Consider the following 19,322-nt stretch of genomic DNA (forward strand, 5'->3'; position numbering starts at 1 on the left):
CGGTGAGCACGTAGTAATTTGTGTTGATCTTGTTGTTTCTTCTAAAACTTATTTTATATGGATTACCAATGGCCATATAATTTCAACTTACTCTGCTGCTCATAAGTTTTCCTTAAACATGTTAACTCCTAAAACTATAGCGGTTATCATAATTATGGGAGCGTTTAAAATAAACACGTTACTTGTTATTAATTCTTAGTTTGTTAAGTATAAGATGAATTAAAGCTAATGATGACATACATGTGAATATTATTAACTATCGACTGATATTTGCCTTTTCGGTCATGTTTTGGTGTAACGTAGAAATATTTGCATTTTATGACAAAGAAATTGAATCAACGCTAAGTTTATATTTGTCGACCAAATTAGTGAAGTTTAACATGGTTTTTGAACATACATGTGCATGCAACTCTATGAAAGTAAACTGGTGGCCTTTGATGCATCAGTAGCATCTTAATATTTAGTTGGTCAGTCCTTATTGTTAATCACAGGATAGTATGAAATAGGACAGGATAAGGTAAGAAAGGATAGGATGGGTGCCCAATAAATAGATTACAGTGCACCCCGGGCTATGATGTCCCTGTTATACAGTTTTTGGCCTTACCAAGATTGTGGAAGACAATGTTTTTTTTGCCCTTGCCATACGACATTCTTTTTGCTATCAACAAAAAAATTTCTCAAAATTAAAGTTTGGCAGTTGTTGTGCTAAATATGTCGGAATAACGAAGATGCTGATATGGTATTCGCTGAAATCCCTCTCACAATGCCTGAAAGAGATTCGATGCTCTCTCTCTCTCTCAGTTCAGCATTTGTCGTGTTTGATAAATGCTTGATATTGCGTGAGCGAAACGAAAATCAGTGAAAAGTAAGCGAAAGTTTATTGTGCATTTTAGTGTTTAATTTAATATTTGCTATGAACTTAATTTATTATATGGATGTAGCTATATAAATACATGTATAACTTTAATTCGATTGCCATGGGTCCTGAGCTTGATAACGACATTGAAGGAAGAAGTAGGAAAATGGTTACCATTGCAATGAACCTAGAGTTACTAGGTTAACTATAAGTTAACTATAGTTACTAAGGTTAATATCCTAATTTGTTAATAGTTTTTAATAAGTACAGTAGGCCTACATATATAAAATTCTGATGTTTTTCACCAGGGGGTGTTTGCATTAGATAATTTTGATGCAAACCCCAAACCCCTTTCTATACTCTTTATATGACATTTTTGCCTTACAATGCCAACATTGAAACAAACTAATGTTGTATTACGGGAGTGCACCGTATATTTCTTGAGAATACATTTGGTGGCAGAGAGAGAGTGTGTCTACAAAACTTGCTGCTCAAATATATATAGTATGCATGATCTGAGATAATAAAGTGAGTTTATGCCTTAAGTGGGTGTCAATAAAAATGGCCCCTTTTTTCCAGACATTTTTGAATCTTCCGTACATCATTTACAGTTTATTATAATACTAGATGAATGCCCAGTCTTGCCGGGGTTATAAAAACGTTTTGGGACAGAAAATTGATTTGTATTTAACGTATAACAACATTCGCCATTCTAACTTTCAAACTACATATCATGGAAAATGTTTTGTGCAGTTGAAATAATTTAAGAGAGAAAATAAAAACAACTGTAAAGGTTCTCAAACTTTGTCAAACAACTGTAACTTTCAAACTTCATATCATGAGGAAAAGGTTTTGTGCAGGACAACTAAATTAAAAATAAATAAAACAACTGTAAAGGTTTTCAAACAACTGTAAGTTTAAAATTTCATAACTTGAAAGAAGTGTTTCGTTGAAATAAATTAGAAGGAAAAATAAAAATGTAAAGGCGTTTAAATGTAAATGTGAAATCATTAGCAAGTAATGGCTAAATATAGTCTATTTGGCTACGATTACAATCAAAAATTATTTGGTAGAAAATTGTACGATTTCAGTTCGTTTCAGTGTTGGCATGCAAAAATTGGCATGTAGGCTAACATCTTAGGCTATAGACATACATAGAGTGGTATATATTCTATATATTCTATATATATATTCTATAGAGTGGTATAGAAACCCATAGTTACTATCTAATGCAATCACCTCCTGGTAGAAATCATCCTCATTAAAAAGAGTACCAAAATACTATGTTAACCTTAGTAACTATAGGTACCTACAATGACTTTAGTGCATTTTGTGGTTATGATCTGGGGCCCAAGATAATATAACATTACAATTTACTACGTAGAGAGTTCTTACCTTCGAGACAGCCGTGTAACATAAGCGCTGAATCTAACTTAAACGAATTTAGTTTACTAAACACATACTTGAAAGAAGCTTTAGTGTGTGTTTTAGTAAACTTTTAACTTTTAACATTAATTTTATCATTGTTAAACGTTTTTATTATAACGGATACCGGATATACTGTATAACAGATACGGATAACTCGCCATGGCAAGTTCAGCGACGTATATCTTTTAATAACGTATATAATCAGACAAATCACTAAATTTTAATTTCGGGATAAATTATTGTTGATTTCGTGGGCCGAACAGATTTGCTCTAACAAAAAAGATGAATAAGCATTGCATTGCACATACTTAGATCCTAAAATATTTCTGAACAGGGGCATCGCTACGCGTGGGCGCCAGGCTAAAATAATTAGCATGTCCATGGGTGATATGGTATATGAAAACGTAACAGATTAATATGCCGTTCTAACTCAGTGGTAGAGCATCCGAATAAGAAACTTGGTGATGCATTCGTCGTGAGTTCAAATCCATCAGAACGTGGAATTTTAATATCAAGACCTTAATAGCTATAGCTGGACAATCAAAGCTACGAATACACATATGACTAACTTTGAGAAATACAGTATATATATATAGATGCATGATCTGAGATAATAAAGTGAGTTTATGCCATAAGTGGGTGTCAATAAAAATGGCCACTTTTTTCCGGATATCTTTGAAATATTTTCAGTTTAGTAAAATACTGGTTGAATGCCCAGCGTTGCCTGGGTAATAAAAACGTTTTGGGACAGAAAATTTATTTTTATTTAACATACACGACATTTACCATTCTAACTTTTAAACTTCTTATCATGAGAAAAGGGTTTTTTATGCAGTTCAAATAAATTGAGAGAAAAAATAAAACATCTGTAAAGGTTTTGAAACTTTTTCTAACAGCTGTAACTTTTTCATTTCATATCATGGAAGAAGTTTTTTGTTGAAATAAATTCGGAGGAAAAATAAAACTGTAGAGGTGTTTAAGTGTAAATGTGAAATCATTAGCAAGTAATGGCTAAATATATTCTGTTTTGCTACGATTATAATGAAAAATTATTTGATTATGAATGAAAATTATATGAATTCAGTTCGTTTCAGTGTTGGCATCATGAGGAGAAAATATCGTGTAGACGTCTAAAGTGGTATAGAAACCCATAGTAATTATCAAATACAATCACCTCCTGGTAAAAATCATCATCATTAAAAAATAGTAGCGAGACAATATGTTAACCTTAAGAACTATAGTTACCTACAATAACTTTAGTGCATTTTGTGGTTATGATCGGTAAGATAATATAACATTACAATGTACTACGTGCAGAGTTCTTACCTTCGAGACGGACGTGTAACATAAACGCTGTATCTAACTTAAATGAATTTAGCTTACTAAACACTTAAAGATGTGGTTGCATCAAATTTGAGTTGATTTTAAAAGAAAGCATTTTTTTCCTCAATCAGTTGATATGTTGTTTGTTGAGTTAGGCGATCTCATTGCCAAGATATTTGAAGATTAAAATCGAAAAAGTCTGATCGCGATACAAACGCTCAGGCCAAAAACACATGCCCAGACTTGCCCAAAATGATGTCACTCGTGATTTATCTGTCAATATATCTCGTACTCACATCGGCTATTTGCGATAAAAGTCTAGTCCTACGCGGCTCTATTGGCATATATTTTATTTTGTATTTGCTCGTGTTGATTAGAATGAAATTTTAAATCCCGCTACAGATACATTATTATGAATGTTTCAAAGGCCTCAAATAACGAAAATTGAAAATTTGTCTTACTCACTTTCTCCAAATGCTGTGTAAACATTTGAGTACCGACTACCAATTCTAACGGTCTACCGTAATTCTGTCAAGCAAATTATGTAGAATAAGGTCTTTGTATCAGCACAGTTCCGCCGCTACCCATACTAACGATATACAGCCTCCCAAAAGCCCCGCCCACATTATGTCCGTCGCCTAACCTTGGGGCGGGGCTGTATATCATTGCCCACACCGAAAACTAGTTTCCTACTGCCGTAAGTAAAATAAGCAAGCTGCGTCTTTGAAAAGAATATACATAGGGATAAGGTTTTAAGGATGAGAAGTCTGCTGCAAACTGGATTTGAACTCACATTCTCCAGTTCTGCGGACATCCATATACCGTATCCAATTCACTACAATATTCTGCAAATCATGTTTTGCATTATCTTCAACAATATAATTTTATTATATAATTTTTACAAGCAAAAAGATTTTCATCTCGGCATAAAGCTTTTATTAAAAATATTCATCAAGTCGTGGCCACTCACATAGTTTTAGCTGATACAATAAGACAAATTCATCTACTGCAACAAACTCAAACAAAACATCATGGCTTATGCAGCAAACATTCAAATCTCTCTTTCCCCTTTGGTGGGACGACATAAACATCCTGTAATCAATAAAACAAATGCGATAAATATATGTCATTCATAGATATATCATTCTAAAGCGTATCTACTGAAAGCTTTTAAATTGGGAGTTTGATAGATTGCGAGTGTAATTTTAAAAACGAATAAATGTTTAACAAAGGCACAAGTACACCAAGCCAACGATTCGAAGCTTTGGTTCTGGAAGTTAAAGATTTGCATTGATCAATCGATTTTCTTTACTTTCTACAAGTGAAAAGTGAACATCTAAAGTCAAATCATAAATCCAATTTACTAGATAAAACTGCCACAAAAAATTTGAAGCAAATGTAACTAGGTGAACAGATAAAAAAGTATAAAACGATGATTAGTGATAGCAAAAAGTTATAATTTTATTAATTAGTACATGTATTAACTAGTACTAAAATATTACCTTTAGTATATTCATCAATCTAAGCCATTGTATTGCTAGATGCTAAAGATTAAAAAGAAGCCATCGAGAACTCAATGTATATACGTATCTCGCACGCGCAGGGAATTACATTTTAGCCTCAAACAGGGAAATCTAATCTGAATGTAAACTCAACAGGAAACTCTATAGGAGATTCAAAGTAAAAGATAAATTAACCTCCATTCTCCGATCTTCCTTCGTAGAACTTTAACTACCTGATGCCAAGAAAACTCGGAGTCACCTTCGCAGCAATTTTTACAATTATGTTTTTCGCCAATAAAACGTGTCGATCGAGTAATTCATTAAAGTAACGATGTTAATTAATTTAGTAAATATCGATGTCCATGCGATTTAAATAGTAGAGTAAAATCCCTAAAATTGAGATCACAGACAACGCGTTTTACGAGTGATAACATTTATTACGGCTTATATAAAAATTTCGCGCTGATGATTGGCTAAGGAAGCGACCTCATATTTATCGCTCGTGGTTTCTTTTCAGATGTATTGCTTGTGACATCACGAAAGAAGCACCCGCTGGAACGTGAGCTTTTTAAAAGAGGGCCTCATTCAAACGCTTATATCTCTGGACAGGGTTGGTCTACAAAGACAAAAATGGCATCAAATTGTAGCTGATATTTTAGCCTTTTATGGGTCTTAATTTCATTAAATCGAATTATTTGACACAACCACATCTTTAAAGGAGGTTTTAGTATGTATTATAGCAAACTTCAAACTTTTAACTAAAATCATGTCACTATCTGTTTGCGAATCCATTTTTACCATAACGGATAACACTGATAGCGGCAAAATAGCATATCAACATTTTTGTTATTTCGTCATAATCAGTAAAAAAATCGCCAAATTTTAATGTCGAGAGAAATTATTGTTGATATTGTGTGGCAATTAATAATAATCAATTAATATGTCATTTAGCGTGTGCATACGGTATATGATAAGAGCGATAGAAAGTTAAGGACTGTATAGCTCAGTGTTTGAATGTATGGTTTGAAACTTGTGGTTGCAATCTTTGCAGTTCAAATCTGAACAGACGACGACAAACTTTGAGATTTATAGATATAGATAGTGATACCTCGGCTTTCGAATGTGTGTTATCTCGACCCAATTAAATTTCGAACACAGAGTGAGATTTTATGCCTCAGACTTGAACCAAAAATTCAGCGTTCAACCAAACCTAAAGAAGATTTTTTTCCACACAATCTTTGCTAGGCTACGTTACTGTACTCTTTCATTAGAATTTTTTAGACTATAACTTTAGCGTAAGGTAGCCATCACTAGTTGAATGTTTATGTTAAAGTTGGTAAAAATAATCATGAAACTTGTGTTTTTTCCACGATCTAGATAGATCTAGATAGAATATCTTCTATTAAAATAAAACACATTCGATTTGTACGCTTTTTAATTTGTCATAAGTACACAAGATTTGGATTAAACAGAGCTGAGTTATGGGTTGCTACTGATTCAGTACTACAGTACATTAGTAAACAGAGCTGAGTTATGAGTTGCTACTGATACAGTAGTACAGTACATTAGTGAACAGAGCTGAGTTATGGGTTGCTAATAATACAGTAGTACAGTATATTAGTAAACAGAGCTGAGTTATGAGTTGCTGCAGATACAGTTGTACAGTATATTAGTAAACAGAGCTGAGTTATGAGTTGCTACAGATACAGTAGTACAGTATATTAGTAAACAGAGCTGAGTTATGAGTTGCTGCAAATACAGTAGTACAGTATATTAGTGGACAGACCTGATTTATGAGTTGCTACTGATACAGTAGTACAGTGCATTAGTAAACAGAGCTGAGTTGTAAGTTGCTACAGATACAGTAGTACAGTACATTAGTAAACAGAGCTGAGTTATGAGTTGCTACAGATACAGTAGTAGAGTATATTAGTAAACAGAGCTGAGTTATGAGTTGCTACTGATACAGTAGTACAGTATATTAGTAAACAGAGCTGAGTTATGAGTTGCTACAGATACAGTAGTACAGTATATTAGTAAACAAAGCTGATTTATGAGTTGCTACTGATACAGTAGTACAGTATACTAGTAAACAGAGCTGAGTTATGAGTTGCTATTGATACAGTAGTACAGTACATTAGTAAACAGAGCTGAGTTATGAGTTGCTACTGATACAGTAGTACAGTATATTAGTAAACAAAGCTGAGTTATGAGTTGCTACTGATACAATACTATAGTATATTAGTAAACAGAGCTGAGTTATGAGTTGCTACTGATACATTAGTACAGTATATTAGTAAACAGAGCTGAGTTATGAGTTGCTACTGATACAGTAGTAGAGTATATTAGTAAACAGATCTGAGTTATGAGTTGCTACTGATACAGTAGTACAGTACAATAGTAAACAGAGCTGAGTTATGAGTTGCTACTGATACAATACTACAGTATATTAGTAAAAAGAGCTGAGTTATGAGTTGCTGCAGATACAGTAGTACAGTATATTAGTAAACAAAGCTGAGTTATGAGTTGCTACTGATACAATACTATAGTATATTAGTAAACAGAGCTGAGTTATGAGTTGCTACTGATACAGTAGTACAGTATATTAGTAAACAAAGCTGAGTTATGAGTTGCTACTGATACAGTAGTAGAGTATATTAGTAAACAGATCTGAGTTATGAGTTGCTACTGATACAGTAGTACAGTACACTAATAAACAGAGCTGAGTTATGAGTTGCTACTGATACAATACTACAGTATATTAGTAAAGAGAGCTGAGTTATGAGTTGCTACAGATACAGTAGTACAGTATATTAGTGAACAGAGCCGAATTTTGAGTTGCTACTGATACAATACTACAGTATATTAGTAAACAGAGCTGAGTTATGAGTTGCTACAGATACAGTAGTACAGTATATTAGTGAACCTTTGGTTTACAAGTGGTTGATCATCTAAATGCTCTTATGTAGGAGAATTATTATCAAATGCTTGCTGAGAAGATATGTGAGATACAGAAGGAGCTGGAGCAAAGGAGGGAGTCACGGCGACAGCAGAAGAAAGGCATACAAGCAGGCTCTCAGGCTATGCCGGTCATGCCTTCATCGCAGCCCGGAGCTGGCCCTCCTGAGTTGTCTCAGCTCAACAATATGGCACCCCTTTCTAACGCCGGCTCTATCAATTCCAACATGAAAGGTTAGTTTTTGTAAATCTGATAAGTGATAAGTGTTAATCAGTACCGGTGCCTCTGTGATAAGTGTTAATCAGTACCGACAGCCTCTGTGATAAGTGTTGATCAGTACAGGCAGCCTCTGTGATAAGTGTTAATCAGTACTGGCAGTCTCTGTGATAAGTGTTAATCAGTACCTGCAGTCTCTGTGATAAGTATTAATCAGTACCGACAGTCTCTGTGATAAGTGTTAATCAGTACTGGCAGCCCCTGTGATAAGTGTTAATCAGCACTGGCTGCCGCTGTGATAAGTGTTAATCAGTACCGACAGTCTCTGTGATAAGTGTTAATCAGTACAGGCAGTCTCTGTAATAAGTGTTAATCAGTACCGGTAGCCTCTGTGATAAGTGTTAATCAACACCGGCTGCCTCTGTGATAAGTGTTAATCAGTACCGGCAGCCTCTGTGATAAGTGTTAATCAGTACAGGCAGTCTCTGTGATAAGTGTTAATCAGTACTGGCAGCCTCTGTGATAAGTGTTAATCAACACCGGCTGCCTCTGTGATAAGTGTTAATAAACACCGGCTGCCTCTGTGATAAGTGTTAATCAGCACCGGCTGCCTCTGGGATATGTGTTAATCAGCACCGGCTGCCTCTGTGATAAGTGTTAATCAGTACCGTCAGTCTCTGTGATAAGTGTTAATCAGTACCGGCAGTCTCTGTGATAAGTGTTAATCAATACTGGCAGTCTCTGTGATAAGTGTTAATCAGTACCGGCAGTCTCTGTGATAAGTGTTAATCAGTACCGACAGTCTCTGTGATAAGTGTCAATCAGTACCGGTAGCCTCTGTGATAAGTGTCAATCAACACCGGCTGCCTCTGTGATAAGTGTTAATCAGTACAGGCTGCCTCTGTGATAAGTGTTAATCAGTACCGGCAGTCTCTGTGATAAGTGTTAATCAGTACCGGCAGCCTCTGTGATAAGTGTTAATCAGTACCAGTAACTACTTAGTGGAGAGCCATTGTGAACTTGTTTTAGCCGACTTATTGCGACTTCACCAAGTTCAAGTTCTCTCTAATGCTCTGCTTTATATATCATCATCTTATATATGATTTTATATATCATCTAGCCCAAAATTAGTCTTTTTTGTCGTTAGTCCAAATTTGAAACTGCCAAATGGCAGCGCCCCCCCTGTTATAGTGATAGATTTTGTAGCGATAGATCTTGTGGTCAGCGCTCAGCCTAGAGGACCACTGCCAAATGCTCCTAATGTACCATCTAGTGCTAGTGGTTCACAACTTGTTGCCCCTGGACCAGTCAACAGTCAACCATCTGCTCCAGAAATGATTAAGGCATATGATGCGTTGGGATTACCATATCCTGGTACGGGTATGCAACATAGTGCCTTACCGCAACATCCCGGTAAGTTGCATTCTGGATTTTCAGGAATTCTACCCAGTTTCTTGTGTTTTGTTTATGCTTTTTTCCTTGCATCATCTATTGGCACAAATTGTGTCTTGTTATTCACAGTGCAGCGATATGGTCAGCTGGAGTTTGGGTGTATCACATCATCAAAAGGTCAACCTACCAAGGAGTGGCACAAGAATGTAGCTATTGACTTGAGGAATCGCCTCGTGCACAAACTGTATGTCTACAATGCTCTTTTACTCCATATGTTTGCAGAGCTTTTTTAAATATTGTTTAAGTTGTCATTATCATTTTACGAACTGTGATTTAGTTGATTTTTTATTTTTTCATGGTTTCTTTTTGTTGTAGCCATGGCCTTTCATATGCAGTTTGCTTATCTTTCATCCAAATTGTTTTTGAACCTTTGTTAGTGAGTATTTATTTAGCTTGCATTTGCTGTGAAAGCAGTTGTTAAATTTATGATTAATGCAGCCTTACCACATTACTATATAGTGCACGTCAGCTGTATCACATGTAAAAACGTCCTGCAATACATTTGCAGAATGCAAGCTATATTCCCATCACCCCAACCAGAGATACTGAATGATCCAAGAATGACAAATCTTATACATTATGCAAGGAAGGTAGAGATGCAAATGTACTTCACAGCTAGCAGTCGGGTTAGTTTACAGTTCCAACAAGGTTCCTGTTGGTGATTCCTTTCTTGATTGTTTTCTTCTGGGTGTAAATTCTCGGGTTAATTGGTGTGTGAATCGATGAGCTCATAGTAATTTGTTTGATCTTGTTGTTTCTTCTAAAACTGATATTATATGGATTACCAATGGCCATATCATTTCAACTTGTCTCGCTGCTCATAATTTTTTCTAAAACATGTTAACCCTAAAATTATAGTGGTTATCATAATTATGAGAGCGCTTAAAATAAACACGTTACTTGTTATTAATTCTTAGTTTGTTAAGTATTAGATGAATTAGAGCGAATGATGACATACATGCGAATATTATTAACTATCGACCAAGATTTGCCTTTTCAGTCTTGTTTTGGTGTAACATAGCAATATCTGCATTTTATGACAAAGAAATCGAATCAACGCTAAGTTTATATTTGTCAACAAAATTAGCAGTTTGACATGGTTTTTGAACATACATGGGCATGCAACTATGAATGTAAATTGGTGGCCTTTGGCGCATCAGTAGCATCTTAATATTTAGTTGGTCAGTCCTTATTGTTAATCACAGGATAATATAAAATAGGACAGGATAAGATAAGAAAGGATAGGATGGGTGCCCAATAAATAGATTACAGTGCACTCCCGGGCTATGAAGTCCCTGTTATACGGTATTTTGGCCTTACCAAGATTGTGGAAGACAATGTTTTTCTCGCCCTGGCCATACGACTTTTTTTGCTATCAACAAAAAAATTTCTCGAAATTAAAATTTGGCAGTTGATGTGCTGAATATGTCGGAATAACAAAGATGCTGATATGCTATTTGCCGAAATCCCTCCCTCAATGCATGAAAGAGATTCGATGCTCTCCCTCCCTCTCCGTTCAGCATTTGTCGTGTTTTGTAAATGCTTGATATTGCGTTAGTGAAACGGAAATCAGTGAAAAGTAAGTGAAAGTTTATTGTGCATTTTAGCGTTTAATATAATATTTACTATGAGCTTAATTTATTGTACGGATGTAGCTATATAAATACGTATATAACTTTAATTCGTTTGCCATGGGTCCTGAGCTTGATAACGACATTGAAGGAAGAAGTAGAAAAATGGTTACCATTGCAATGAAGCTAGAGTTACTAGGTTAACTGTAAGTTAACTATAGTTACTAAGGTTAATATCCTATTTTGTTAATAGTTTTTAATAAGTACAGTACGTATACCCTACAGGATGAAAATATTCGCTGGTCATAAAAATTCGCGATTTCGCGAACAGTCAATCCCGCGAATTATTAAATTCAGTGAATAATTAGTTCCATTTTTAATCACAAGAGAGAATAACCACTGCATCAAACTGAAAACTAGTCGCTAGCCTAGTTTTTAATGTAAATACTAAACGTAATTGAGTTCCAAAACATTTTTAAAATCATTGTCTGAGCTTTGAGCTAACACCATTGGCAATGCATCACATTGATTTACAAAATTATTCGAGGTTGTCACAAGATATGCAGAATGGCGTCATCGCGAAAATAGCCGCGAGGCAGAAGTACTAAACGTAGCCGAGTTCCAAAACTTCATTAAAATCATCGCCAGGCTTCGAGCTTTATTGCCATTGCGTCAAACTTTATACAAAATTATTCAAAGTTTTTACAAGTTATTCGGCATGGCTTCAGCATAGCAAAAAAGTTCTCCTAGTCTTTTTACATTAGAATCAACTCCATCAATCTCTAATACCGAAGTCAAGGACGATCATGATTCTGATCTGGACATTATGGTATGTATTTGATTTGCAGTGCAGATACGTTTTTCCATAATCAACTGCATTAGTTAATACTTTTGTTTAAAAACTGATCGCTTTCATCAAATACTTCAGCTATTGTTTTTGTACTTCCTCAACACTCGTTAATATTTTTTCTTTTTTGTGTTTACTGCAGGTTGACTACGAAAACTAGAGACAAGTAGTAATAATATTCTGTAATAAAAAAAGTGGACGACAAGTACGACACCGAGTTTCCACCATTGTCGTCGCAGAACAAAACCCTTAAAACGGAAATGATAGCCCTGAAAAGTGTTGCGTGACGCCGAACTGTCTTTATTGAACACACCAAGATTCATGCGCAATACAAAATAGCACGCAAACATGAGTATAATACAACATCTCTCCTTTCCAACAGTGACTTAAGTGCAACGGGGATAATACTGGAACGTGTATGAAAGCTATGAACTGAGAAATAACACATCTAATACCTTTATCTGAAAAACCAGTAACATGACTCTACCGACGTAGATACCAATTCGGTTTGGAATATAAGTGAGATAAAATAGCACACGAGCCAGCTTAAGACATAAGCATGATAAAGGAGTATTCTCAAATGAGTATATGAGTATCGGGGGGGGGGGCATGTGGGTAGGAGTCAAGAGGCTACAGGTCAAGTTTTACTGGAGGTTTTACTTCGCGGCCAGAACGTGTCGTGTACTGGGGTACATCTGACTTGATGGGTGTATTACAACCTGCCTGGGGACTCTCTCTAGGCTCAACAACTACTTGACTAGATGAACTCAACTCACTATCCGGAACTACCTGCACCAGACTTTTACGATTACGCCTCAACTCCATGCCGTTAGCATCTCTGAGAACATAGGACCTAGGGGAAGTCGCCTGAGATACTTTGGCCTCTCTGTTTAAGTCTCTGATAACCACTCTGTCTCCAACCTTAAGGGGAGATAGCGGCACTGCTTTATGTCTCTGATCGAAACTGATCTTTGTCTGACTTCTTCTGTACTCCTCTCTTTCCCTGACTACAGACCTCTGCGGTGTCTGAGGGTCCAGCAACTTAGACAAGATGGGAACTGTGGTCCTGAGTTTTCTACCCATTAACAGCTCTGATGGGGACATCCCATTTTCCAAGGGTGAAGACCGGTATGCCAGCAAGGCCAGATACGGATCAGATTCCTTCTTGAGCAGCGCCTTAACCGTTTGAACTGCTCTCTCCGCAGCACCGTTTGCCTGGGGATGTTTTGGCGAGCTAGTAACATGCACAAACCCGTAAGACGAAACAAAATGCTTGAACTCTGAACTAGAATATTGGGGGCCATTGTCTGAAACCAACAGCTCTGGGATACCATGTCTGGCAAAAATACTACGCAAGTGATCCACAACTTCTCTACTACTGAGTTCGGACAGGGGGGCAACCTCCACAAACCTAGAATAGTAGTCTACTAGCACAAGATACCATCGGCTCTGGTGGTAAAACAAGTCACTGCCTAACTTCTCCCACGGTCTTTGGGGAAGTTCAGCTACCATCAAAGGCTCCTGGACTGTGTTGGCATGTAATCTGCAGGTGTTACATTGACGCACCATCTCAGCGATCTGTTGGGATATTCCGGGCCACCAAACAGCCTGCTTTGCTCTAGCGCGGCACTTGGAGACTCCCAAATGACCTTGGTGGAGGGTCCTTAACACGCCAACTCTTTCAACTTGCGGGATAACAATGCGATCTCCTAAGACTAACAAACCATCTTGAATAGACAACCATGCTCTGGACTCAAAGTAGGGACGGAGAAGGACATCCTGGCTGGTCAAGTAAGCTGGCCATGACGTCTCAACAAACTGTATGACCTGGGACAAAACCTCATCTGCTTTTTGCAACTTGGCCAACTGAGCTAATTTTCCACTAGAAGCGAACATCTGATGGGCTTGTTTAGCAACAAGTTCCACCTCTTCAACAAAACACACCTCGTCAACTGTGGGCAACGCTTGAGAACGGGATAATGCATCTGCCAAGGTGTTGTCTTTCCCTGCCAAGTACTCGATCACGTACGAAAACCTCATCAGACGCATTCGAAATCTTTGAATGCGTGCTGTCAACTTGTCCAACTCGATGGTGCTAAGGAGTGGGATAAGGGGCTTATGATCGGTTTGAATTCGCACTGTCATACCCGTGATGTAATCCTTGAACTTGGTACATGCCCACACTACACCAAGTGCCTCCTGCTCTATTGTGGCATATCGTCTTTCAGTATCGGATAAAGAACGAGAGGCAGTTGCTACAACTCGTTTTGTACCATCAGGCTGAATCTGGAGCAATGCAGCCCCGATGCCATTTCGACAAGCATCAGATTGTACTATTGTTTCAGCTTTAGGGTCATACGCTGCAAGAACAAATTCTCTAGACAGTTCACCCTTGATCCGGGCAAAGGCTTTACTTTGGGAATCACTCCAAAACCACTGAGAGCCCTTACACAACAGATCTCTCAAGGGCCTGGACATTTCTGCCAAGTTTGGGGTAAATTTGCTAAACTGGTTAGACATGCCCAGAAAACTACGCACATCTGAGACATTTTTCGGTGTAGTGAAATCCTGAATACCTTGCATTGTCTCAGGACTAGCTCTGATGCCCTCTTCCGATATCACGAGACCTAAGAACTTTATGGAGCTCTTAGAAAACTCACATTTGGAACTGTTTAACGTCATTCCTGCCTCCGCCATACGCTTCAGAACCAACCTCACTCGCTTATCATGTTCATCACTGGTGGAACCCCAGATGCAGACGTCGTCCATGTGGACAATAACTCCTTCAAGACCTGAAAGAACCTGGGAAACAACTTTGGCGTAGATCTCGGGACTAAAGGACAACCCAAAAGGAAGTCTATGATACGCAAACCTACCAAAGGGGGTCAGGAATGTAGTAAGCAGCTTGCTTTCCTTAGACAATGGAATTTGATAAAACCCGGAGTTAGCATCCAATTTACTGAATACCTTCCCACGACCTAGCTTTGCCAAACTAGCATCAACATGTGCCATAGGATACACTTCCCTCTTTACTACCAGGTTTAGTCGTGTATAGTCTACACAGATGCGAACTCGATTGTTGGGCTTGGGCACTACCACCATCGGAGAGCACCAATCCGTGGGCTCACTTACTGAAAATATAACTCCACAATCAACCATCTGCTTTAACTCATACTCTACTCTGTCTAACAAGGGGTAAGGGACAGACCGCGGCACATTTATTGCAAAAGGAGTGGAACCCGGTTTCAACCTGACCTCAACCTCTTGACTCATTTTACCCAGCCCTGAAAACAGACTAGGGAACTCAGATTTAAACCTGTCAAAAGAACACGGTTCTGATACATAGTCAATGCTAGTATTACATGCAATCAAGCCTAGATCAACACATGCTTTTCTACTAAGCAAAGCTTTGTTATGCGCTACCACATAGAGTTTCTCTACTACCTTGCGATTGTTTACATACAAAGTGGTTTCAAACCATCCTAACACAGGTATTTCAGCATTACTAGGGCCAAACAAGGATTTGTCTGGTAAGTTCAATTGCACTGATCCACACAATTTACGGGGAATAATGGAGACATCTGCACCTGAGTCCAGTTTGAAGCGTACAGGTATGGGTATTTTGTCTACTTTCACTGTCTTAGTCCATTCAACATCAGCGGTCCGGTCGTTGATTTCTCCGAGGAAAAAATGTCCGGGATTATCAGAGGAACCTCTACTACTACTCGGCTGCTGATCCTGTTCCTCCAAGGCATGTACTGCACTAGGTTTGGATTTACATAAACGAGCAAAGTGCCCCTGCTTGTGGCATTTGTGGCATGTTGCATTCATGGCCGGACATTTTCCGAATGTGTGGGAGTTATGACCACATCGCCCACACTGTCTCCCAGATGCTTGACCCGTTGGAGTTTTGCTACTACCACTATAAGTATCAGGTTTGGGTCGTTGCTGAGTATCACGATTATCGGTACCGCGCTTTACTGCATCCACTGCTTTGGTGTCACCGGCAGTTGCGTTTAGTTCACGTACGTTTCTATCGACTTGCTCGGCCTGTCTAGCCATTGCCACAGCTGTACTTTCAGTCAGTTTCTCAATGTCCATCTTCTGCATCTCTCTGCTCAAGTCCGTGTCAGTAATGCCGACTAGCAGCCGGTCTCGTATCTGCTCTGACCGTTTTTCGCCAAAGTCACACTTGTCAGCGAGCTCATTAAGAGCACGTATATACTGTTCCACTGACTCACCCGGCATTTGGTCTCGCTTAAAAAACTTCGCCCTTTCAAATATCACGTACTTCTTAGGAGATAAGTACTGGTTGAATCCCTCTAGCACTTTCTTATAGTCCTTTTTATCGTCATCTGAAAGGCCTCAGCTGTTGAATATACTTTCGCTAGAAGGTCCCATACAATACAGCAAACTGTCAACTTGGACCTCTTGTTCATCTTGGTCTAGTTTGGAGATATTACGATATCTGCCCCACCTTCTAGACCACTCTGCCCATTTTTCCGGGAAAAAGTCGAACCCATCAGGGGGGTTAAATTTCGGCATCCCTCGAAATTAATTTTCACAACGCAAGCACAATTATTTCGTACTGGCCACCATGTTGCGTGACGCCGAACTGTCTTTATTGAACACACCAAGATTCATGCGCAATACAAAATAGCACGCAAACATGAGTATAATACAACAAAAAGGGCTGAAGTGGTTGGTGAGACTACTGGCACTCAAAAATCGATTTTGACTGGTGAGTCCAGTAGCCCGAGAGGGTCACTGTCGTCCCCGATAGGATCTACCGATGGGCGAATGGTCTTGGACCCCACTTCATGCTTGTAAAAGCGAATGGGCTGTCAATCAGTGTGTACCCGTATTTGTAGACGTCAGAATGCGTAAGAGTTGATGACGTCTTTTCTAAGCCTATAATCCGGCAGCTTCAAATTGCTAACTCAACGGATCTATATTACGTTCATCGCAATTAAGACAAATTTGAATAGTCATTTATAAGGCGCACGCTTAACACTTGTTCAATGTAGAGTGTATGTATGTGTGATACTAGCAATTTTTTCATGTTAACCATTTATTACCATATTGTTCTAAGATTTGCATGTTACTATACAAACACTAAAAAAATTATTAATGCTCGAATTGCGTGATTAGTTAGTGACAAATGTTATCGTTTTTGTATTCGAAATATGTTATTGTGGAATTGGTTGACCTGATTACTGTGCAGCCAATCAATTGTGGATTTTTCTTGGGATTGCTATATAACCTGCCAGTTTGATCATTGTTGGTGTGTTACTGCTTGGTACTGAGAGATATAACACCAATAAAGATACTGCGTTCTTTACAAACAAGCTCTGCTTGAGTTTGAAAAGCAAATAGGTATAACATTCTTGTCATTGTTTCTGACTTTAGCATTGTGATATTAGCCAGCGTATCATAGCTGCATTCACTATAAGTGCTATTGACCGAACATCAAGAATTATTGCGCTTGGCTTGCTAGGGTGCAATAGTTGAGAAAAGTCACCATCGAGTCTGTTTATCGGCTCACCATCGAGTCTGTTTATCGGCTCACCATCGAGTCTGTTTATCGGCTCACCATCGAGTCTGTTTATCGGCTCACCATCGAGTCTGTTTACCGGCTCATCATCGAGTCTGTTTATCGGCTCACCATCGAGTCTGTTTATCGGCTCACCATCGAGTCTGTTTATCGGCTCACCATCGAGTCTGTTTATCGGCTCACCCTCGAGTCTGTTTATCGGCTCACCATCGAGTCTGTTTATCGGCTCACCATCGAGTCTGTTTATCGGCTCACCATCGAGTCTGTTTATCGGCTCACCATCGAGTCTGTTTATCGGCTCACCATCGAGTCTGTTTATCAGCTCACCATCGAGTCTGTTTATCGGCTCACCATCGAGTCTGTTTATTGGCTCACCCACGAGTCTGTTTATCGGCTCACCCGCGAGTCTGTTTATCGGCTCACCCGCGAGTCTGCTTATCGGCTCACCATCGAGTCTGTTTATCGGCTCACTCTCGAGTCTGTTTATCGGCTCACTCTCGAGTCTGTTTATCGGCTCACTCTCGAGTCTGTTTATCGGCTCACCCACAAGTCTGTTTATTGACTTATCAAGTTTGTGTGAACTCGCTCTTGAGTTGGGAGTTGTCTATCCTTGTCGAGTAGATTTTACCTCAATTCATCAAGGCAGGAATATTGGCAGAGAGGCAACCAGTCAACCTAGACCCCCTTCATCGACAACAACTCCTTGATATCGCTGTAGCAAACATGATTAAATTATATATTTTATTTCATGTATAGATGTATTATAATTTATTACAAACTTGAGTGTACAAATAAAATGTTTCAAATACAAATAAAATTTTACAAATGATGAATGGAATAAATATAAACAGTTTAGTCCATATGGCGGTTGTCTAGCAATAAAATTAAACTGGTACTCTTGATATGTGAATACTAGCGTGTAATGATGCTTTCTGACTAGTTATTTTGGCAATAGCAGCTTTGTCGCTGTCACCGTCTTGGGTAGGTGTTGAAGGAAATTCTCTCGCTACTACATGGCTGGTAAGGAAGTTATCATCAGTACTCTCCTCGTGGCTTACTATTGCAAAGTTCTGCCGGTTGGCCAAAGATTTGTGCTCGTAAAGGCGTTTTTGTTCCTTTTTAAAAAAAAGATATATTCTTCTCGTAAGTAGCTGCGGTCACTTCAACCTCAATTTCCAGACCTCCCTGAATGATTGGTGATCTTCTAAGAATAACATCTACCACCCTTGCAATCATTGTTCTTCGGTGTATGATGAAAAATCTCTCTCACACTAAAACAAATAATGAAGCAGTATGGATGGAAAAAATTAGTATTGCGTTTTACCGAAGAGCCAAAGTAAAATTCAACTAATTTAGTGCATGTAAAAAACTCATTACTTACCACAAGTTGTTGGCTTATCAAAGGCCTCCAAAGCGATAAATATTCGTGAAAACCTCTGGACGCAGCAAAAATTGTTTACCGTAGAATAGCATGATCGCCTAGAAGTTGTAAGCTAAATATAAACCGGAACACGCGGTGTGCGCATGCGTAGGAATATCTATTACTAGCCGCAATAGAGTTAACTTTTCCTAGAGAGTGGCAATTTTCTGCCGCGAATAAATTCATCCGCGAAT

The 19,322-nt window shown here is 38.3% G+C and overlaps 2 protein-coding genes across 4 annotated transcripts in view; one reads left to right on the forward strand and one right to left on the reverse strand.

Moving 5' to 3' along the window:
* LOC137405787 (uncharacterized) overlaps positions 1-19,322 on the reverse strand; it is a 114,113-nt gene that overhangs the window by 66,733 nt on the left and 28,058 nt on the right. The window lies entirely within an intron of this gene.
* The window catches only part of LOC137405786 (histone acetyltransferase p300-like), a 45,304-nt gene that overhangs the window by 14,089 nt on the left and 11,893 nt on the right, over positions 1-19,322 (forward strand). For 2 of the 3 annotated variants that reach the window (XM_068092184.1, XM_068092186.1), the window contains exons 10-12: positions 8,079-8,301; positions 9,497-9,920; positions 10,245-10,362. In XM_068092184.1, the coding sequence (XP_067948285.1) occupies positions 8,079-8,301; positions 9,497-9,920; positions 10,245-10,362 (765 nt within the window). The remainder of the gene's footprint in view (positions 1-8,078; positions 8,302-9,496; positions 9,921-10,244; positions 10,363-19,322) is intronic. The other variant, XM_068092187.1, reaches the window with a different exon arrangement.

This window comes from Watersipora subatra, chromosome 10 (genome assembly GCF_963576615.1).
Source record: "Watersipora subatra chromosome 10, tzWatSuba1.1, whole genome shotgun sequence".
Taxonomy (NCBI): domain Eukaryota; kingdom Metazoa; phylum Bryozoa; class Gymnolaemata; order Cheilostomatida; family Watersiporidae; genus Watersipora; species Watersipora subatra.